The sequence below is a fragment of the Salminus brasiliensis genome, chromosome 7, assembly GCF_030463535.1.
Source record: "Salminus brasiliensis chromosome 7, fSalBra1.hap2, whole genome shotgun sequence".
Lineage (NCBI taxonomy): Eukaryota > Metazoa > Chordata > Actinopteri > Characiformes > Bryconidae > Salminus > Salminus brasiliensis.
Window position 1 is genome coordinate 27948281 of NC_132884.1, and position 23989 is coordinate 27972269.

Here is a 23989-nt window from a genome sequence, read left to right on the forward strand (position 1 = left end):
TTTCAGATGTCCTTTGCAGAATGACTTGTGGCAAAATAAAGCCTTATTTACCTCAGCCCCAGAATGACCTCGAATTTCCCAGAGATGCACTTTCTCAAAGAGAGTGGTTCAAAATATCGAGATCAGATTTAAGATGACAAGTGTTTACATTCTGTATTTTGGAAACAGAGGTTCACAGAACTTCAGACATACATTTGACAGTCCCTCTAGAAAACAAATTCAGATGTTTCTGTTACATATGGCGGTAAAAGTTGTGTTACAAGAGCAGTGATAGAAGTGATGCTAATATAGGATTTGTGCTTTAAAAAAAGGCAAACAGATATACAGTACTGTGGAAAGGTCATAGTCATAGTCTGTTTACAAGAACCATTTATCTCAGAAGTAAGCAGATTTTGCTACACAATTTTAAATATTTATTATGCATATAATACAAATGCAGTAAACAGTAGATGTCTTGCATTGTCAGTAATTGTCTTGTATTTGTATTTATTATTATAATACATATAAATGCAGTAAAATGTATTTAGAGTAGTATAGAAGTATAAAGGATGGAGTATATTGTTGTCCGGAACGTTTTTGATTTATGGGTTAGAAGAACACTTTGGTTTGGTTGCTGATTGTTTGTGAACTCCAGACATTGTATGGATTTGTTCAGTTCCACCAGCTCAACTAATTTACTTTAATTAAGGGCTGATTAGATTGTATTGGATGGGGGTTGTAAATACTGGCCTTCTTTAAGGAAATTTTTAAAAATGTTTAAGGTAACACACAATGTACTGTTTATTTGTACTTATTTTAATGTACTATATATGGCCAAAACTATTAGGCGATCTGTTCATTCACTACTTATTCTAGAATCAAAGGTATTAAAAAGAATTTGTCCTGCTTTTGTTGGAGTGACTGTTTCTACTGTTCCGGGAAGGCTTTCTACTAGATTGTGGAACACTGTTTGATTGCATTCATTGACAATAGCATTATTGCAGACAGGATGTTGGATGATCACCACCCTACTTCATCCCCAACACCCCAACTTATACCAAACATATTGGATGGAGCAGCATCATTCTATTGGCAGTACTTTTCTGTAAGGAATACACAACTTGTGTTTGTGTTTTTTCTCATCTGTTTCCGGAGTAGGTGCAACCTATAGTAGCTGAATGCATTTTTTTTCAACATTTGGACAGTAGTGTATTTACTGTATTAATTAACTAGTTCACTCCAGTACTGTGTGTGTCTCAGAAACAGAACAGTGCTTTCAGAAACTTTCCATAACAGTGTGTGTCTCTGCAGATACTCACAGCTGGAGAAGATTAAAGGGCATGAGTGCTCGTCCATGGGGAAGTTATGGAGCTGCAGCTGACATTCTGCATTTATGGTCAGCCTGTAAGAGGACACATACAACAGCTAGTAAACATCCAAGATTGTAAAAGTTAGGAGGAAAAAGGATGAACAAAACAGTGAACAGATGCTTGTGTATGAGTGAAACAAACGAAGCCCATGTTGTACTAGTGCTGATTTATTACACAACAAAGCAGTCGATTCTACACAGTCTCTACTCATCATATGCAGCTGAGCATCTGAAGCTGAAACATCCTGCATATTCATCATATTATTGCCATATTCTGTGGCATGCACATATTTGGACACCTATCTGTTACTGTGAATTGAGAAAAAGATACAGTTTTACAGTTTTCTTGGTCTGCCAGACCTCAACATGACCTCCACCAAACGTCAGGGCAAGACTAAAGTTTTCCAGAGAACACCTAGACCAAGACCAGGACATCTGGAACAATGTGCTTTGCACAAATGAATCCAAAGTTGAATTATTTGGACAGAGTAGAATATGTATGGCACGTATGACAGAGGACATGTTTGGCATAAACCAGACACAGCATTTGAGCACAAGAACCCGTATCAACTGTGAAGCATGGAGGTGGGAATGTCATGGTTTGGGGTTGCTTTTCTGCAGTAGGGGAGAGCTATCCAACATAGAATCCACTAGGACTTCTTGATTGTACCAGAGGGCAAACGTGAAACCGTCTGTCTAAAAAACAAAAGCTGAAACATCACCGCTGAAAGAACTCTGCATGGAGGAGTGGGAAACACATTCTCCTAGTTGATGTCAGAGTCTCATAGATCATTATAGTTATTTTAATCAAGGGGGGAATTACCAGATATTAGGGCTAATCTAGAATATTTCTATTAATAACATTTTACACAGGATTTTTAAGAGTTCCTCAATGTGTATTAATAAAGATTAAAAGGATGGAGTGTCCTAACTTTTTCACCTGACTGTATCCACCCCTGACAGATGCTATTGTAGATGCAATGTTACTGCAAAGCTATTTCTGTTTGGCTCATTTTATAGTGTAATATATTTTATATATGGACTTATTGATTTGGGAAGGAATTATAAGTTTACATACTATGTAAAACTCCCAATGTGTCCTTTAAAACATCACCAACAACATCTACAATCACGCTAGGCCTAGTTTTTCTTACTAATATTTCAATTCTGAGAAGAGTATGATGAATGTGGGATGTTTACATGACACATCATTAATCAGCTGTGCTGAAACCACAGTGGATTCTATCAGAAGTGTCACTATCTTGAGCTGCGAGTTGTAGTCAGTGGGCTGCTGTGTATCTGAGATGAGACAGCTATGTGTGGATGAGTCATTAACCCAGTGCAGAAGATGTGCTGAGCGGAGCAGCAGAACAGTGAGAGAGAAGCCGAGAAATCAGAGCTGCCGGACAGATGTCTACCTGGCAACAGGTGGAATTCTCTTCCTTTTAATCCACTCCCATCAGCTAGGTGACATTTCTGACATGCATAACAATGTACGTCAGGAGTGTGTAATACTGTGTGACCGAGATCCCAGGATTTTTGAAGCCTGGATACACAACCGGCAAATTGTCAGCGTCATAAAAACCATATGTTATTCCTAGACATTTTAAGCTTTAAGACGTTGTGTAATATTATGGTAACACAATTGTGATTAACCCTGCACTGTTTCTGCTGGTCTATATAATATGAATAGAGTTTGGTATTCTAATTTCTATACTAATCACTATTGTACGATTCATATTCCTAAACAATTTCCAAACCAATATTTTATCCATAATAAAATCTGAGAATGACATAGATTAAGCTAGACTTTGACAACAGTAGTACTACTTCAATGAAGAATCCCCATTCTGAATGCTGTGTAGCTCAGGACTAAACTTCATTCATGTCTGGAAAACCAGCCCTTTAACATTTTAATCATTTAATACTGAGCACTATGATGCAAGATTTAGGATTAGAAGCAAACTTTAAATTCTGGTCTCATGACAAATCTACTAACCTAGCAAGTGAACAAAACTTGAAATTTGGAATTTTTCTCATGTGACTAGCATGAGAATGCCTGGCTCTCACTTAATGGGCAGGTAACAAATGACCAAACATATCTTGCAAGTCTCACAGTGGCAAGTTACATTTTTTACATTGATATAAAACACATTAAATTGCTTGAACATTACTGTAAATAGAAAAAACACATTTTTTAAATCCTCCACATGGTTTAAAAGCATAGAAATAAGCAGTCAGCACAACAGAGCTCTAAATCAAGCAATAAGTAATATGTGTCGATGACATTAACTGAGATCATGTCAAACAGTTTTATGTTAACAATTAGTGTGATTATGATCAATACTGTATGCCATTTTTGCCTCGTTTCCTGCTGTGGTGGCGCTGTCTTTCAAAGTACCTCCTCAAAAGTGTCTGACAGACCTTGGAATCCAAAAGCTTAGCAGTGGCATAAGCAGAGAGATGCAGCTGTTGATCCTGCTGCATTAAATAATGAAGCATAAACATCCCACGTATGTTGTCCAACACTAAGTAATTTTTTCTGCTGGTCCATATGACATGAATAGAGTTTGGTATTTTGATTTCTATACCAATCACTACTGTACGGTTCATATTCCTAAACAATTTCCAAACCAATACTTTATCTACAATGAAATCTGAGAAATATAAATTAAACTGAAACACAGCCAAAATAATTTTCTCTTAAAACAAACTGATATTGTATTCAATATACAATAATTTAGAAACATTCATTTGGTTAACAGCAAAAGTACACTTTACGTTAACTAGCTATACCATAAATCTTGGTCATTTTGCTAGTAACCACAGCACATCTCCTCAAAAGTGTCTGACAGACCTCGGAATCCAGAAGCTTAGCAGTGGCATAAGCAGAGATGCAGTTGTTGATCCTGCTGCATTAGATACTGATGCATAAACGTCCCACGTATGTTGTCCAACACTACACCGACATTACTGACCAAGCATATGCAAGGCACTAAAGAGATTCTGCTCCAATCCACAGGCGCATTGTTGTATTAAAGCAAATTTGTCTCAAGTGCATTCAGGCCTTTCACATTAAGCCCGAGCTGTGTCTGCCTCTAGTGCTTACATGCATGGTTAATGCTATTCACTGGAGTTGTGTTCACGTGTACAAGAACTTAAAAGTAGAGAAAAAAGCAACTATGGCCAAATTAATGTATTCACCTTAGGTTGTATTGAATGCATGGACAGCATTATCAGGGTTTTTCTTGAAGCAAACTTTCTCTGCAGTTTCTATGGTTAATTTTAGGCCTTGGGCCTGGTGAAATATCACTGACCTGATTTACTGAATGTACTTAAAAAAAGATCTGGCCTCTTCATGGGGGAAAAAAGCAAACATTCGCAGTACAGATATTTAAAACAGCATCAGAATCCTTCATGGTTTATATTTTAGCCAAGGTTAGAAAGGCAGCGATACGTGACTCAGTAGAAAATTGGTTTGCCGTTCCAAAGCTAGCACATAAAAATGTGTTACAAAGAAGCTGCTATGTTAAATATAACCATGACGGTACATAAATGGCTTGACAGCATTTATTAGGTGTTGTAGTGAGGTGTGGTAAATCAAATTAACCTCATTCCGGAGCTTAGACCTTGGTCGCACGTCTCCCTGCTCTGCTGGATCCGAGAAATCTTGCGGCGCACAAAATGCCACTATTGTTTACCTCAGTTTACCACAGCCACAAATGACTGCAATTAATATGGAGAGTGACATTTCATTGCCCACCCCACCCTCACTATATAACCAAATATCACTGTCCCAAATATGCTATGTCCATGAATATTGATAATCAATAGAGCTCCATATGGGAGCAGCTAGTTAGCCTTTGTTCCAGATTGGCTTCGCCCACAGTGTTCGCCTCTTAGCAACTGCACTGCTTGTCTTGTTGCCAAGGAAATGCTTCACGGAGCGTTGGAGACGGTGTGATGGAGTCCCTCCACTGGCCTGTGAAATCTCTGCTGGTCCAAATGCAGACTGTGTATCAGCTGCTCTTCAGGCAGATGAGCAGCGCACAGAAAGGCCTGCTAGTGCGAGAGACAAATTAACCAAGCCGCAATCTTCCCGAAATATATCCTGCACCTGCAGAGCGCGGTTTGAAATGCAATTGTCTGCCGTTTGAATTCCAGACGCCTTTGACAGCGGGATTTAACAAAAACGAAAAAAAGTGTCTGGCATGTGATGTCTGACGACTTGGGCTATGTCTAACAGTGAAGCTTGCAGAAAAGAAACAGAGTGCAATCTGTGGCACTGTTTAGGCTTAAGTCACCATCTTCCTTATTTTTATTTTTGCTTTTCCCCAAAGCATGAGGAGGCTTTAGCTCAGCATTCCTTCAAGAGTTCAACTAAAATGAGCTGCACAATGCCTTAGCTCTTTACAAAACTGAATGCCTTGATATAACTGCTCAGCCATCATCAGACAGCTACACATTCAACCTGCTAAAGGAGCTTCTTTGGGCTCAAACGCTTGACCACTACCAAAATACTGCCAATATTTTAATATTTTCCACAAATGGACACTTGCTATGTTTACGAACCGAAATTCTAAATCCATTGGGAGCATTCAAGGGGCCCAGACACATGCTGATAACATCAGATAACAGTGTGACAGTTTAAAGAAATGTTGTTTCAGGAGCAACAAGGCATTATTGATTTGAGAATCCTATTTAAATAAATTATGTTTATCCTATTATCACACACGGCTCTACAAACCTGCAAGGGTGAATGGATGGCACATTTGCAGCATGGTATGTTTTCCAGGGAAAATAGAGCAGTATAGTGACCACTGTTTTCAGTACTGTACTGAGTAGTAGTACTGAGTTCAATGTACAATATAAAATTTAGGAATTAAAGATGTAATACAGTGAAATAACATGAGATGAAATGCAGTGAAAACTATTTATTTAGATCTATTTATACTAGTCACATCTTTCACCTACTGTAGACTGGTTTTTGAGCTGAAGGTTGTACATGTCTTGGATAGAAAGGTTAACAAAAGTAATCAGGCCTTAGCATTTGCATCAATGGCAGTGTTACTGAGCTCTACTAAAGCACGAGTAGACTGATAAATCACTGTGCTGATCAGTTATTTATCTCAGTGTTACTGAGCTCTACTAAAGCCTGAGTAGACTGATAAATTACTGTGCTGATCAGTTATTTATCTCAGTGTTCCTGAGCTCTACTAAAGCCTGAGTAGACTGATAAATCACTGTGCTGATTAGTTATTTATCTCAGTGTTACTGAGCTCTACTAAAGCCTGAGTAGACTGATAAATCACTGTGCTGATCAGTTATTAATCTCAGTGCTGCTGAGCTCTATGAGTAGACTGATAAATCACTGTGCTGTGCTGATCAGGTGTTTATCTCAGTGTTACTGAGTTCTACTAAAGCATGAGTAGACTGATAAATCACTGTGCTGATCAGTTTTTAATCTCAGTGCTGCTGAGCTCTACTAAAGCATGAGTCGACTGATAAATCACTGTGCTGATCAGTTATTTATCTCAGTGTTACTGAGCTCTACTAAAGCCTAAATAGACAGATAAATCACTGTGCTGATCAGTTATTTATCTGTTACTGAGTTCTACTAAAGCATGAGTAGACTGATAAATCACTGTGCTGATCATTTATTAATCTCAGTGCTGCTGAGCTCTATGAGTACACTGATAAATCACTGTGCTGTGCTGCACTGTGCTGTGCTGATCAAATGTTTATCTCAGTGTTACTGAGCTCTACTAAAGCCTGAGTAGACTGATAAATCATTGTGCTGATCAGTTATTTATCTCAGTGTTACTGAGTTCTACTAAAGCATGAGTAGACTGATAAATCATTGTGCTAATCAGTCATTTATCTCAGTGTTACTGAGCTCTACTAAAGCATGAGTAGACTGATAAATCATTGTGCTAATCGGTCATTTATCTCAGTGTTACTGAGCTCTACTAAAGCCTGAGTAGACTGATAAATCACTGTGCTGATCAGTTATTAATCTCAGCGTTACTGAGTTCTACTAAAGCATGAGTAGACTGATAAATCACTGTGCTGTGCTGCACTGTGCTGTGCTGATCAGGTGTTTATCTCAGTGTAACTGAGTTCTACTAAAGCATGAGTAGACTGATAAATCACTGTGCTGATCAGTTATTTATCTCAGTGTTACTGAGTTCTACTAAAGCATGAGTAGACTGATAAATCACTGTGCTGATCAGTTATTTATCTCAGTGTTACTGAGCTCTACTAAAGCCTGAGTAGACTGATAAATCACTGTGCTGATCAGTTATTTATCTCAGTGTTACTGAGCTCTACTAAAGCCTGGGTAGACTGATAAATCACTGTGCTGATCAGTTATTTATCTCAGTGTTACTGAGCATTACTAAAGTATGAGTAGACTGATAAATCGCTGTGCTGGTCAGTCATTTATCTCAGTGTTACTGAGCTCTACTAAAGCCTGAGTAGACTGATAAATCACTGTGCTGATCAGTCATTTATCTCAGTGTTACTGAGCTCTACTAAAGCCTGAGTAGACTGATAAATCACTGTGCTGATCAGTCATTTATCTCAGTGTTACTGAGCTCTACTAAAGCCTAAATAGACAGATAAATCACTGTGCTGATCAGTTATTTATCTGTGTTACTGAGCTCTACTAAAGCATGAGTAGACTGATAAATCACTGTGCTGATCATTTATCAATCTCAGTGCTGCTGAGCTCTATGAGTAGACTGATAAATCACTGTGCTGTGCTGTACTGTGCTGTGCTGATCAAATGTTTATCTCAGTGTTACTGAGCTCTACTAAAGCCTGAGTAGACTGATAAATCATTGTGCTGATCAGTTATTTATCTCAGTGTTACTGAGTTCTACTAAAGCATGAGTAGACTGATAAATCACTGTGCTAATCAGTCATTTATCTCAGTGTTACTGATCTCTACTAAAGCATGAGTAGACTGATAAATCACTGTGCTAATCTGTCATTTATCTCAGTGTTACTGAGCTCTACTAAAGCCTGAGTAGACTGAGAAATCACTGTGCTGATCAGTTATTTACCTCAGTTTTACTGAGCATTACTAAAGCATGAGTAGACTGATAAATCACTGTGCTGATCAGTTCTTTATCTCAGTGTTACTGAGCATTACTAAAGCATGAGTAGACTGATAAATCACTGTGCTAATCAGTTATTTATCTCAGTGTTACTGAACTCTACTAAAGCCTGAGCAGACTGATAAATCACTGTGCTGATCAGTTATTTATCTCAGTGTTCCTGAGCTCTACTAAAGCCTGAGTAGACTGAGAAATCACTGTGCTGATCAGTTCTTTATCTCAGTGTTACTGAGCTCTACTAAAGCCTGAGTAGACTGATAAATCTATGTGCTGATCAGTTATTAATCTCAGTGCTGCTGAGCTCTACTAAAGCCTGAGTAGACTGATAAATCACTGTGCTGATCAGTTTTCAATCTCAGTGCTGCTGAGCTCTACTAAAGCCTGAGTAGACTGATAAATCACTGTGCTGATCAGTTCTTTATTTCAGTGTTACTGAACTCTGCTAAAGCATAAGTAGACTGATAAATCGCTGTGATCAGCAGTTTATCCTCAGTAATGGACATGTGATTAGTGCATAGCATAGCTGGAAATTGCAAAGCTGCACATTTCACAGTCAAATTTGCAATTTACATTGAGTTTTTCTTTTGAAATATGATGAATTGTTCACAGAACACATTGCTTCATTTTTGTTTAATTTTCTAGTATGGAGAATTTGTTATTTAGGACAGCAGATTCAGTATTGAGTCATAGATTACATAGTATAGAGCATGAATAAATTACGCTGCAGGAATTCAACATCAGTCTTTACTTTCAACTGTTTTAGAATACGGAATGCCGTCATCCTCTGAGCCACGCTAGAACAAAGCCTAGATCTCACAGGGCAGTGGTTTTCTGATGTGGATGAATAAGAGGGACATGGCAGGTAACTCAGCAGTGCATCTGGATGTCCCTATTCCTATAACTAGGGCAGCACTGGGTTCAGTGAGTATCCACTCATCAGAGTCCACTTCTTTGCACACTGTGACCTGTATTTGTAAAAGTAGAGCAAGAGAGCATTTGGTCTTAAGCACAGAATGGAAGCAGGATTCTCCTCAAAAGATGAGACATATACACAAAGTGACTTCTTGTCAAACCGAAGTCAGAATCCCGTGCTTGACATTTTGGACTAGAATGCAACCTGTGCGAATAGGAGTGAGTGTTTTACTCTCCTGTTCCCACTGCAGTGAACTAGCTGCCCGTGGATTGGATGGTGTGGCTTGGATTGAGCAGTACTAATTAGCCTTCAGTCCACAACAAGGAGGAAGCTCTTTAGCACCAGAGGGAATGAACATGCAAGCCGTGTGACTGTGTGTGCTCCTGGCAGGAGTTTTCTTAGCAAGGCAGAACCTTCTGGTGTTGCATGCAGACCACTCTCCAGCCTAGCTTCGTTATGTTGATATTTATTTATTTATTTCTATTTATTTATGAGAAGAAGAGCCTAGGGGTGCACACCACATCTGCTCTCATTAGGAATATCTACAATGGTGTTAGCATAATCTCTCACTGCTGAGATGATATGCACCATGAGGATAACAAGAGGCTAAACAGGATTTTGAGAAATAAGACAATTACCCCCTTCTTTGTATAGTGCATAACAGTCAGAAGTTTAAAAAGTAAATATAGAATATATTAAATATACATTAGTGGTCCACATAAAATATTTTTATAATAGAGAAGCTAAAGATTATCTGGTATGCAGAAAATGTTGGATTACTTAACTTAAAGTATCAACTGCTTTATTTCTACAACTCAGTTGAGGCTACTGTAGCAAATCCCTGACTCATCCTAAAAGATTTTTACAACCCTAACCAGTTGTGTGAGAGATACACATATAATGACAGATTTGGTTGGGACCAGCTAGTTTGAATTTTTCTAGAACTTCTGATAGTTTCTATAGTGTGCTCAGGATGGAGTTATGAAAAAAGCTGTTCAGTGAGCGACAGTCTTGTAGATGAAAATGCCTTGTTGGTGAGGGAGGTTAAAAGCTTGGCCAGACTGATTTGAGTTGACAAAAAGGTCACACAGATAACTCAAATAATTGCCGTGAGCAGGAAAGCATTTCAGAATGCACAGGCTTTTTTAGGCTACAACAACAGAAGACCACATCAGGTTCCCCTTTTGTCAGCCAAGAACAGAAGGCTGAGGCTGCAGTGGACACAGGCTAACCAAAACTCAAAAATTGAAGACTGAAAAACAAATCTCTCAATTGCTGTTGACACACAGATGGAGAGATCAAATTTTGCCGCCAACAGCTTAAATTGATGGACCCAACCTGCCTTGTGTCAGCAGTCCCGGCTGGCGGGGGTGGTGTAATGATGTGGGGGAATATGTTCTTGGCACCTTTTGGGCCTTCTAATACCTATCAATCTTCGCATGAAGGCCACAGCCTGTTTGAGTATCGTTGCTGATGATGTGCACCCATTAATGGCCACAATTTCCCCATCTTCAGATGGCTACATCCAGCTTGCTAATGCAGAGTATGCTTCAGTGGATTCCTAGTCACTAGCTCTAGTTCCAATAGAACACCTATGAGATGTGCTAGAATGGAAGATTTGCAGCATAAAGGTGCTCCTAACAAATCTGCAAACAACACATGGTGCAGTCATTTCAACATGAGCCAGAATCTCACAGCAATGTTTCCAACATCTAATACAATCCATACCATGAAGAATTGAGGATGTTATAAGAGTAAAAGGAGGTCTCGTCCAGTGTTTGTAGAGTATTCCCGCAGCAGCTGCACAACCCAAAACTATATTGTAGGGCCTTCTGCAGATTGTGGGAGAATCTGTAATGGTGAGCTGTGGCTCACACTGTGTAATTTACCCCCCCTAAAAAAAAAGAGCACTGGCTGCTGAGTTTTAGAATTGTCCCTGCCTGTACACTATATCAAACAGTTTGTTTGCAGCTGCATTTGCAGACGCCTGACAAATGCTATCAGAACCCGAATCCAATTTCTGCAGCTTTGTGTCCCTATTCTGGCCAGACCTTGCCTGGGTTTGTACTGAATGGCTCTGACACAAAGACTAAGCACTGGTCTGAATTGGGGCAGTGGGAGATGATCTAATGCCATCGCCTCTCAACATCACACACCCTGAGGTTTACATCAGGCTGAGGCCAGGATGGGGAGTGGAGCACAGTTGGAGACAGAACCACAGGCCGATCATCGAAAGCCAATGCTGTCCTGAAAACACAATTGTTGACCTTTGGGTAATTTGTTGTTGCTGTTCCAAAAAGCTCAGCCTCAGAGGAATTAGGCTTCCTTGGCTTTGGAATAAAACAGGCTCATTGAAATGTACCACATTTTAGAAAAAACATAGCTCAAACGTCTGTTGGATGCAAATATATGAATGATCCTATAGCAATATTCTATTTCTATAATCATTTATATTCCATTTCTTCTCTTATGTTCCAATGCATAGAGTAGATTGCTCTCCACAGAGGGGGTGATATTGACAAAGTTATGCCAGAGAGAACTGGATTCAAACTTTGGGTACATTACAACCATTGGGTCTCAATGAGGATTTTGATTACATCCACCCAAACATTCATATGTCTGCTTCTACCATTTTGTGGAGGGGAAAGTCAGTTATGAAGCTCCAGTAAAGTGGATGCATCTGGTGTTCATGCTATTCAGGCTATCCAGTAGAACATTAGCCTAGTGGCTAACCTAGCTAGGACCTGTTGCATCCACTTCACCAGAACTTTTCACCTATGTTGGTATTAAACTTCAACCATAGACGCAGCAATTTGGAAGTTGGTGGATATGAGTTGTATAGTGCCTCACAACAACCGGATGTTTTAGTGTTCTGTTCATAACCCTGTTGTTCAAGCAAAATTCCCCTCTTCGTCCAATTATTGTGACACCCTCTAACTGAGCATATTCAATTTTTTGCATGTTTATTATGGCTGTGGTTATAATCTATATTAACGGATCTGCTGTACTGGAAGTTCTAACACAAAGTAAACAAAGATGGCCATCCCATTGTATAATGGAAAATAAGGTGGAAAATCCTATGTTCTATGTTAACATCAGGCATCAGCCATCATAAACTAAATCTAAATCATTGTAGTGTATCATTTTGGTTTATGAAAAGTGCTTAATGTTAACTACATGTCTCTGTGTCTCTGTGTTTTTAACCTGCAGTGTATTGGATCAAGACCTACAATTCCCATGAGGCCTGAATAGAAGTTCAGTTGACTGACTTGTGTGCCTGAATTAAGGCTAGTCAAGGTCTCTGACCGAAAGCTTGCAGCTTATAAAGATTTAAGCACAGATTTGACTGAGCAGATGCTTCCCTACATTTTATCTTTGCTTCTTCAGCTCCAGCACCTATGCTAAGTCCTGATAACAGATGAGCAGTATTCTTTTTTTTTTTTTTTTTGGATTTTTTGAGAGATCGTACCTCTCAGTAAGAACACACAGTTTTGACAGACACTAGCAATGTCAGCACTACTTACATGCCTGCTGTAATCATTGTTCATGACAGTCACTCTACAGGGGTTTGAAGATTTGTTTGTAATCTTGAACTGTCGGGATGTCTAATTTTAACTCACTTTCGACACTTCACCAAGAGCCCTTTGTATTAAAATACGCAATAAAAGCTACTGAAGCTTTAAAGTTTGACAACAAACTAAAAGTTTGAGATGCTTTTAAATATATACCATTGCACAGTGTGTAGCAGTGCTATTACCCTTGATTTCTGTCTCAGTAACCCACTGCTAAATGTTATGTGCCTGACTTACCTTAGAGTATAAAGAATTTTCCCATCGTTCCATATTCTGAGAAGCTGATTGGGTGTAGTAATCCAATGTGAGTCTGCGTTTTTGGAGTTTCTGAAGATCGTGTCAGGGAGCCAAATGAGTCCAACCATATTGCTGTTTAAAGTCAGTATTTTCATTGTGCTGTTGTATCTTAGTCGACTGTCAGTCCACGTCTGGGCAAAGATAATGTCAATCTGGTACTCCTGCAAATCAAAGAATGGGAGAAAAAGAAAATGTGAGTTAATGATGGCAAGAAGCCTGTGAGGATTTATCTCATCATTAATGGCATAATGATTTTCAAACCCCATCTCCCCTTGAGCGGTTTAGCAGTTTTTTGGTTGTTCCAAGAACATTCGATGAACAAGATCAGACCGAACACGGAACTAACACTGCTCTGAAATGTCTGCTTTGAATTACACTCTAAGTAAAAAGGAATGTCATTTTATGCTGAGCAATTTCCCAGAGGAGACATCTAGAACTGTGCTTTAACTACCTCAGACCTAGTTCAGGCTTCTGTTTTACACTTTTATGGTTATTTCTCCTGAGTGCTAGTACACAGCCTCACCCACTAAAGTGAAACCAGTGTTTCTATTAATGCAGACAGGCATCAATCAGCATTTATTTACCAGTGGCACCCTGCCAAACAAGCATGGCCTTGGATGCAGGTCAGAATCAACTCCGACTTTAATGAGGATTATGAGGCTCCCAGCAGAGTGCAGGCAGGAAGGGAAGCCACTGAGAAGTGACCCGGCTAACAGACACAGAAACACCCAGTGTTTTCCCCTCAGCTTTCAAGCCATTTCACTGTCTGCACTCTCCAAACCATTGTGGACATTTCACAGAGGCAGCGACGTGTGCTTGTCGAAGCACTTACAAAATGTAATGTTAGGACCTGAGGCTTTTCATGTGATGTCCCCGAGGATGGCTGGGCAACTCCTGAGTGCAGCTAAATAATGAATGGGCCGCTAGCTCTAGCCTTCAGATTTACAGGGCAACCTGTAGGCTAGCTCTAATAGTTAATCACATCTATCTCTCTTGTGGAAAAAAAAAGTGGAGGGAACCATCTGGTACTTATATTATTTATTTCCTACAGCTTATAGTTTGCTTTTGGGGCATGGTGAGCTTTACTACAGGCTGCAGTTTTCACTACTACTTATATAGAGCATGAGTCCATTTAATTCAACTAATCGAGTACATGGCTTAAGTAGCAACCCAAGAACAACAAACATTTGGTCTACTACGGAGGTGCTACTTACTGGTCCTGGAGATCTACCATCCTGGAGTTCAGAATAAACACAGCTGGCTCTCATATACAGATGTTCGTTAAGGTCATCATTACGTGGTACACGTGTTGGATAATTGAACTCTGCAGGCTAGTAGACCTCTCCAGGACCTGGACTGAGCACTTCTGGTCTACAGGAGGCTCAAGGACCGTCTAATAGGTGTTGTGCAGTCCTTGAACAAAATGTCTTGTGCTTACAGGGGTGTGAATGTAGTATGTGAGTGGCAGCTGCCATGCTTGAAATAAGCCTGCATCAAGGGCTATCCCCCTACTCTGACTTTGGAATACGAAGACAAAACACTTACATTGGTGTGGAAATTTGATTCAAGTGGCTTCTGAAAGCATAATTTAATGCAATGTTAATGCAACATTAGACATTGCATGTTTGTGTGTGTGTGTGTGTGTGTGTTTGTGTATTGTTTAAATACTTGTTTCTCTGACTGGCTAATGGACATGCAGTTGTCCAGTCCAATGCTATCAATACAATGTATTATTTAGATATTTGTACTTTGATTTTGGTGAATACAATTGCTCATTTTTCATGTAAAAGCAGATATTTTCACTGTACCTCAGTAAAAACTACAGAAATGTTCTCTGTTTCAATGTTAGCATTAGCTTGCAAAAGAAAAACATTAGCACTAACATGAGTAAATATGCTCTCAGAGTGACCTGGCTGTTCAACAGTCTATTCTACAATTAGACTAAATTACAGCAACATGACCACATTTAGGTAGTTAAGTCACCTGGCCAACATTAGCTCTGCCAGGTAGCAAATTTCTCTCCTGCATCGTCACATAAATCACTGTACATTAATCCGCATCTCATCTGCGATATTTGATGTGTCATTCTTGATTGAAATGATTGTACTCTGTAATCTCTATATTATAGTTAACTGCAATAGAAGTAACTGTAGTACAAAAATATCAGGCAATATGGACATATTTTTAATGCAACTATTAACTGACCACCACAGTATAAATAAACTTTTTAAATGGATAATTTATTGATGCCACCCCTTACTCTCCCCCCCCCCCCCCATATGAGACATTCTGAACATGCTACTGTGTGCTTCTCAATAAAATAAAAAAGATGATTGCTTTTGGTTATACATATATACCTATTCAGCATATTGTTGCTGTCCAATAAAAAACATGTATCTCCAAAATGGTAACTTTACAGGGGAGGGCAAAAACATAACTAAACTTAAAATTAACCCTAAATAGGAAAGGTTATTCCAAGTTATTTAGAGCATTTCTATTGGTCTATTCATCCACAATTATTCACACAGTGTACACAGCAGCTACAGGGTTCAAACAAAAGAGATACAATTTTCATTGGACAGCAGTGATCTACTGATTTTTGTAATTTCCTTGATTTCCTTTCATTTTCAAGCGGATTGTATCACAAATTAAAGTAAAACTGAACTGAATGTTTCAGCTATAGTTTTTTTTTTTTTTTAATATAAATATTCATCATAAGTGGATCTCAAGAAAACAAACTCATAAAATAACAAGAACAACAAAGGATATTAGACGTTTAAAGTAGCATTATGCAAGAATTGGTGTTTCTTGCTCCTGGACTCCCTCTACAGGACCCACTTTATACGTGCATTTCTGAACAAGCTGAGAGATACAGAACCGTCATTGAAAGTGAAAAAGCCATGTGGACTAAGGTGATATAGTATATTATAAGGTCTTACACAAATATGACCGGTTTTGCAGCATTCTGTAGTTCTTGTAGGCATTGTCCTGGCCTTTTTACCAAAGTTGCATAGTGCAGTTAGCATGCCGTTAGCATGCCGAGCCCAGAGTGGCAAGACTAATCTACTTATTACAGGTCAGTGGAGCATGAAGCTGTTCTTTTTAAGGTTAAATCGCTACACTCTTACGTCAAATATCAGAGATATTAATTCATAAAGGAATTGGTGTGAAATATGGCCTGAAGTTACATGACCGTGAAACACAGCCATCCATATGCGCAAGCAATTTAGATTCAAGTGTCTTAAAGTCATTAGAGACTTAATGTCATTCGAATATAAAAATCATCTCTAATTGCAAATGTCTGCATGCTTAAGCTTGACACAGGACCCTGTGCCACTCTCTGAAGTTAAAGAGTCACTGCATGTGAAATGATGCATAAATAGCCTGAAATGAATTTCCATTTCAAACCCAGTGATCAAGTTGAAATAGAAACAGTCTGATCAAAATGTGTGTGTGTGTGTGTGTGTGTGTGTGTGTGTGTGTGTGTGTGTGTGTGTGTGTGTGTGTATGTGTTTGTAGCTTTTTTTTTTTTTCTTTTTAAACTGATGTAAGGTGGAATAACTAATGGTCTCATTATCTTTCTCAGCTTTGAAATCTGAATGCAACCCACAAAAAGTCCTGCTAATTCATTCCAGCAGTTTCAACTGACTGCCCTTTTAAGTACACTGTCCCATGAAGTCAAAATATGGATGTTCAGCTATTTTGATTAGTGATTTTGCATACAAGCTAAAATGTTATAAAGAAACCCTCTCAAATTTTTACATAAATCTGACACAGGCCCTTTCGAGTGGACCATGAGTAGTTTAACGGTGGCATCTGCACTGTCTGTACTGAAGTACCCTTTCGCTTATTAGCACAAATGTACTTTTTGACCTTCAGAGAGTTGGAAGTCTGGATACATTTTTTTTTTTTTCGTAAAGGTTTAATCAATCGGTTGTTGTTTTAACACTCGCCGTATTGCAAAGTAATTACTCTGAAGTATAGAAAAGCCCTCTGGGTTACACAGTTAACTCTCCTCTTGTAACATACTCTTGAATTCCACCCAGACAAGTTCATAATTAATGGTGGGTGTCACACACCTGCCCCACTTTCAAACACCACTGACAGTCATTTGACCTTTTGTGATCTTTCCACAAGACTGGGTCCCCTCATTTTAATACCAGTCTCATTTAACATAAGTCAATGGGCAGGAGTGTCATCAGGCCATAATTGTGACCTTTTGTGCTGGGAGCCAACGGGGGTTCATAAGGAACAGAACATCACCTCAGGCTCAATCTGCATGCAAGGGGAAATGTGTCCCAATGAAAAATTCTACATCTATAACTAATGTTAGGTGCACTATGTACCACATAAAAAAAATTCCCAGATTGGGGGTGGGGGTGGGGGGGACAAATGACTGCGAAGACAAATGACTGCACTAAGCTGAGGCCTTATCGGCAAGCAAAACGTCTTTCAAATAGTCCAGAAAAAAGGTTATTTGACTTGTAACAATAGACACTATATGGACAAAAGTATTGGGACAACTGCTCATTTATTGTTTCTTCCAAAATCAATGGTGTTAAAAAAAGAGTTTATCCTGCTTTTGTTAGAGTAATTGTTTCTATTGTCTAGGGAAGGCTTTTTACTAGATTTTGGAGCATTGGCGTAAGGATTTGCTTGACAAAAGTGTGGGATGATCACCACCCCACCCCATGCCCCACTCTCCAACTCATCCCAAAAGTATTGAATGGAGCACCATCATTCCAGAGAACACAGTTCCACTGTCCCACAGCTCGGAGGCCCTCTAGCTCACACCTGGCATTAGGCATGGTGCCAATAGGTCCATGTTTATGTGCTCCAGAGAGTCCTGTTCTACTGACAATGTGTCTATCCAGGGACAAGACAAGCTGTTTGTGTACATTTGCCTGTCTGTCAGCAGTGGGTACACCTTAAAGTAGCTGAATAAACTCATTAGAAGGCGTGTTCACAAACATTTGGGCATATAGTGTGTATATATAGAACTATATAACCATTGTAAAGTCTATAAAGAACCGTCTACCAAATATCATTGTTCATTATAGCACCATTGGCTGTACTAAAGAAACCTTAAAGAACCACCCCTCCCTTTTAGGCATGTATTCAAGCCAAATCCGATTCAATGTAAACCCATTTCACAATATAAAGTATATTATTTGTAATATTTTAATACAACATGTGATGGCATACATTTCCTGGAAAGGAGAGGAAGAGAAGGAAATAAATAAACAAATAAATAAAGGATGTGGCTGTCAAACTATTAAATGTTCCAAGAAGTGTTGAAAAAGAGGCCTAGCATCAATCTAAACCTCTTTCAAAATATTCCAAAGAATCCTCATGTAAGCATGTTTGTGCCTGAGAGCAGCTGTTTCCTTTGTATTACGAAAAACATCTTATTCAGGCATCTCTTGAAACATGGTGCATTTGGGGATTTCCATGCTGGAATTGTAAGTTTTTAGCTATGACCCAACACTGGCTAATGAGGCCTGCTGTTGCTGTGTGCAGCAACAGGAAGGAGATGTCGGAACTGCAAAAATGACCAAATGATTTGAAAAACATTAAAAAATTCGAATCATTTACCATAGGACAGAACCAGAATATGAAAACCAGTGATGGAGAGCCCCTAAACACAAAACTAAACTGTATATGTTAAGTTATATACAGTTTATTCAATTGGTTGAATAAACTTTTATTCAATTGGTTGAATAAACTACTGTAATAAAGCCTGTATTGGACCTGAGACATGAATAAGTAGCATAATGTTCATTTTCTTGATTCTGGAGAGACAGATTTATCATGCCAACCCAGATATTATGCTCAGTGGAACAATTAGGAGTGTGCGGTTTGGTTGCCCCAGACTGTCACAGCTTGTGTGCTATTAAACAATCTGTTATATTAATTTGTGTTTGGAGTTCTCCCTCAAAACTGAGGCCAGCCACACATGCTCGGCAATTAACTCCTAGCTAAACGTCTATGCTATCATACACTAGGTCCCACAGTAGGAGATGATGATGATGGTCAAATGATCTATGTCTCTTTTTTACTCTTTTGTTTAATGAAGAGCATTAACAGGACTGCAAATGAGGGCTAATTTGAATGTGTAGCACTTGACCAGTTTCTGATCTCATTTAATATGCTAAAGAAGAAAATCATGTTTTTATAGCCTAATGACCTTTCATTGACTAATCATTTTCCATTGACTAATGGACCAACAAAGGTGTTTTCATTGAAATATATCTTACTGTCAGAGTAAATAAAGTATTATAAATGGTATTTCATTATAAAGCATATAGAGCAGTGCCTTTCTGCCTCAATTGTTTGGGCTCTGAGATTGCTATGTATTATGTAATGAATGTGCGCTGCATGGCTTCCCCATGTGCTATATGATCATACTGGAGATGCTTGTGCTCTAAATAATAAATAAAATAAAAAAACACAGTGGGTGTGCCCCCCCATCCCTGTGGGCACCTGCAGACAAATGTGTTTTGATAGGTGGGTGTATCCAATTCAGGGACCGCTCAGTCTTCCTCAGCCATGGGTTTGTTTACAGTAGCCTACACCAGAGGCTTGAACTTGGGTCAGACCCCTGTTGCTTTTGCCACAGTGAGGCTCGCTTTTTATGCAATTACACTGTGATTGTGCCACTCAACTCATATGGAAAATTACCGCCAGCCTCATGTTTTCATTTTCACAGTGATTTCTAGCCAAACTGTTATCTGACTCGTAAGACAGAACGAAGTGCAGCGAAATCCATCAGTAGTTCTTCATTTCTGTCACTCAAGGAAGTTGCAGGGGTGCTCGTACAGTGGATATTACAGTGATCAGTTATTGTAATTGGCCTACAATGTTCATATACATCTCAATTAGCTTTGTCTGGCAACAGAACAGAACATCTCTTGTTAATGTTATCTGTAATTTGCACCGCATATTCTCAAAGCAAGCATTAGGGCCATAAGTAGTCTAAAGACAAACAGAACAAGACTCTAATGCAATTTAGCTGCTGTTTCCTGTCTCCATAAAATCTAATTCCTGTCCCATTCAATAATAGGCTGTAAATCTATTAAATTCTATTTCACCGGGGAAATATTTTCATATTTAATTTTTAAATCGGGGCAGACTAGGAGGAATATAACTCATTACAGCAGGCAGTGTGGCCCAAACTCTGGCCTGTAAGGAATCATTTTCTGCTCGACTTCCCCGTCATGCTCTGAAATGACCTGCATGCAGATGAGTGATTTCCCACGGTGCGTTGGGCTGCTCCCTCAGCTGCAGCAATCAGAATGAGGGGGGTAATGCCTCTACGCCTGACAGAGACATCACACCGCCCGGCGTAAACTCCACGCCCGAGATGTGGCGTCCTGTGCGAGGCTCCCGCCTTTGATTTGTATGCGAGAGCCACATGCACACAGATTCATCCAGCCCTTCTCCTCCCTTAGCTCTAATTAAAGTCCTTGTGCCATTTATCATTTTGAGCGAAAGGAAAGAGAAATAAAGCCCAGATGAATAAGGAATAGGGCAGGCACAGCGAGCATTACCCAGCTATTTGGGCACTGGAGCATTGTGGGATGTCTCGGGTGGCTGTTTTGCCAACAACAACAACAAAAAAGAAACTTTTGTGGTAAACGGCTCAGAATAATAACCTAGAAATGCAGCTCTGATGAGGCAGGAGGATCTTTGTAGAGAATGCACAGGAGCGCCAGTTGTTTCCCTTGTAAGAAAACCCTTTTTCATTCACAACGACGGCGGCTGCCTCGCCGGGTTTACTGTGCAAACAGTCGGGGTGCTTTTTCTTCCCCTGTCTGTAAACACATGGCTTGGCAAAATGCATTTAGTCTCTTCAGCACATAGTGGGGCATTTTGTGGTTGGTGTGGCGCAACAGATAACACCACTACCTGCCAGTGAGCTACCACACCACATGGGAGACTGGGGTTCGATTCCCAGTCTGGGTGACTCTGCTGTGCTACACCAATAGCGTCCTTGGGCAAGACTCCTAACACTACATTGGCCCTCCTCTGTAATACAAGAACCTTGTAAGTCGCTCTGGATAAGAGCGTCTGCTAAATGCCATAAATGTAAATGTAAATGTAAATTTTAATGACATTCTAATGTTTGAACAGTTTTTAAAGAAGTCAGGCCAACTAAAAATGACAAAGTAACTGATTACAGAATGTTTTTTATATTTTGTTTAGCCTCACATTTTCTCACTAAATCTGATGTTCTAATGTGACCTATATCCAACATTCGTCTGGTCAGTTCATGCTCCTAAACTGACGATCATGCGCAAAAGGGCAATGCTTCACATGAAGTTTCAGTTTTATCCCCACCAGCATCAAAAGAGCTATCAAGAAGTTCCAGTGGCTGACAGCTGGCCTTATCATTGGGAAAGCATTTGAGCTTGCTCTAAAAAGGGCATGTTATTACAGTACAGACACTTCTTTGGTATGCGTTTTTGGTTTCTTTAAACTTTGCTTCAGCGTCAAAGGAAAATAAAAAGCTTAAAAGCAGTGTCCTCCTGTGGCCGCATTCGGACGTTTCTTCAAACACGAAGAGGCTGCGAAATGTGCCTTCTAATTTAGTTTATACAGAGATATCACCCCCAATAGTTACTATTCCACCACTGAAAATCTCCCTTGCTGCTCTCTATTGTCCATTTTCCCATCTCAGCAAATTTCGAGTTGGCCCTAGGCAAAAGTTGCATGAATTCCGATCTGGCTGTTCAGAGTGGCACTGCCACGTATCAGACATGTTTCAGATTTCAATACAATGTATGAACGTGGACCAAATCAGAACGTTTCAGAAAACATTTGGGACACTTTTACCTGCTATGTGAACTATGCCTAACATACATAATGTAGCCTCTGGAGTGTGCCGCTTCAGAGCTGTGAGACCATGTACCTTTCCGTGTCCAAGAAAGAACTGTAAGGTAAATTTACTCAGAACTGTGTTTTTATGTAGTGTAATTTCACAGCAGTAGAGTGGCACAACAGTCTAACTGCCTGCTCATCAAGCATGAGGAGATGGTACATTTAAATCGCAGTTAGGGCTTAGTTAAGGGGAAGTGGTAACATAGATAGATGGGAATAAATGAAGGGGGAAGAACACAGACAAAACATCTTACATAATCTATAGAGTAAGAGTGTTACGCACTGCCTAACAGACAAACAATAAAACGGACAGACATTAAACTTTAATTTGCCAGTTTCTAGTCGGCACCAAAGCAGAGAAACTGTACTCTAAGGAGTCATGAGTAAACAGAGCTGATCAGTCAATAGGGAGGTGTTTTGTGCTGCAGGTGTGTGTTTCTGGTCTCCTGGGGACTCCTCATGGGCTTCTAACAACCTTATTTATATCACAGTAAATCAGCAAAGAAGTCATTTGAGGCCACTGAGACAAATAACAACTCAAAATCTGTGGAAAACACATTTCTTCTCTGTAAAAGATTCTTATGTGTTAGGAGGTTAGCTTCATGCTTAGCTATATGCAAACGTTTTATTATTACCATCCAAGTACTCTATCCTCATGGGAACAGGCCATGAAGTGCTTAGTTGGTGATGTTAAACGTTTGCATACAGCTTAGCATGAATCTGAGACGTGAGGAGAAAATGCAATATGTACCGAATATATTCTGGGTCATGCTATCTCTGCTGGCCATGCTTAACTTGGTCCTGCGGATTTCGCTTTCGGTAGTGAAAAACATTCCTGGAGTCCTCCGTTCTTAATAGTGCATGGGCCATAATCGCTTCCGTGCTGTCTATGCCAGTTGTCACTGAGCTCATCTTGGAGCAGTCACTGCTGAAAATGATATCACTTCCTTCGTCATGATGCAGCTGTCCCCTCCAAGGAAATAACAAGAGGGTAATGGAAATGAAGACAACACCCTCTAAAAATATCAGCTCAATCCAGGTGTACTTTTATTAGGCATACTCAGAAAGAAGCTATCAAGAACATTCCCTCCATCTTTCTTTAAGACTAATCCATCTAAAGTGCACTCCAAGAGTGAGCTCCTTCAGATCGCTTCATGTGCATGCTGACATCATTGTCATTGCCCCACAAATGGAATCGGGTTGATATCTGAACAGAGCAATGTATAGCCTGACCTACTAACACCAGAGTGACTGTGCTATAATTACAATGTGGGTAAATATGCAAACATGTAGGCAAACACAGCCTGCAATGACACAGACACCTTGTAGCACACCTCAGATTGCCTCCACCACATTTTCAGTCAGTGTTCCTATAAGGTTTTGGGTGTAGCGGATCTTATGATGTGGATTGTCTGATGCTGATAACAGAAATGACAAATGGCCAAATGTATGAGGACTGCTTTAATACTAAATTTAATTAATAAATCATGTTTTTCTTCTACTAAGCCAATAAAATATATAATAGTGACCTGTTTGGTTTAAATAGAGTAGAAGGGTCATGTCTGGATAAGGAAAAACATGCTCAGGGATTTCCATGACTACAGTCTCATAAAACTAGCACCTGCAACACTGTATAAAAAAACGGATAAAGTAAGTGATTACAGGGTGTTTCTTAGTTAAAGCTCACTGCCCCTCAACCTGTTTCTGTTTTTCCCCATTTGTAGATTAGAACTTCTTTGATGTCGTCTATGCTTCCCAGACTGTAAGGCTTTTGACAAAAAAGTGCTGAGCCCTTGCTGGGATTTCAACCTTTGGGACTTCAAACTGTCACTGTAGAGCTGAAAACTATAAACTCTGT

The 23989-nt window shown here is 39.5% G+C and overlaps 1 protein-coding gene across 4 annotated transcripts in view; it reads right to left on the bottom strand.

Moving 5' to 3' along the window:
• gabrg3 (gamma-aminobutyric acid type A receptor subunit gamma3) overlaps positions 1–23989 on the bottom strand; it is a 129099-nt gene that overhangs the window by 28594 nt on the left and 76516 nt on the right. For all 4 annotated transcript variants that reach the window (XM_072684430.1, XM_072684432.1, XM_072684431.1 and 1 more), the window contains 2 exons: positions 13192–13412; positions 1299–1381 (listed from right to left, as the gene is read on the bottom strand). In XM_072684430.1, the coding sequence (XP_072540531.1) occupies positions 1299–1381; positions 13192–13412 (304 nt within the window). The remainder of the gene's footprint in view (positions 1–1298; positions 1382–13191; positions 13413–23989) is intronic.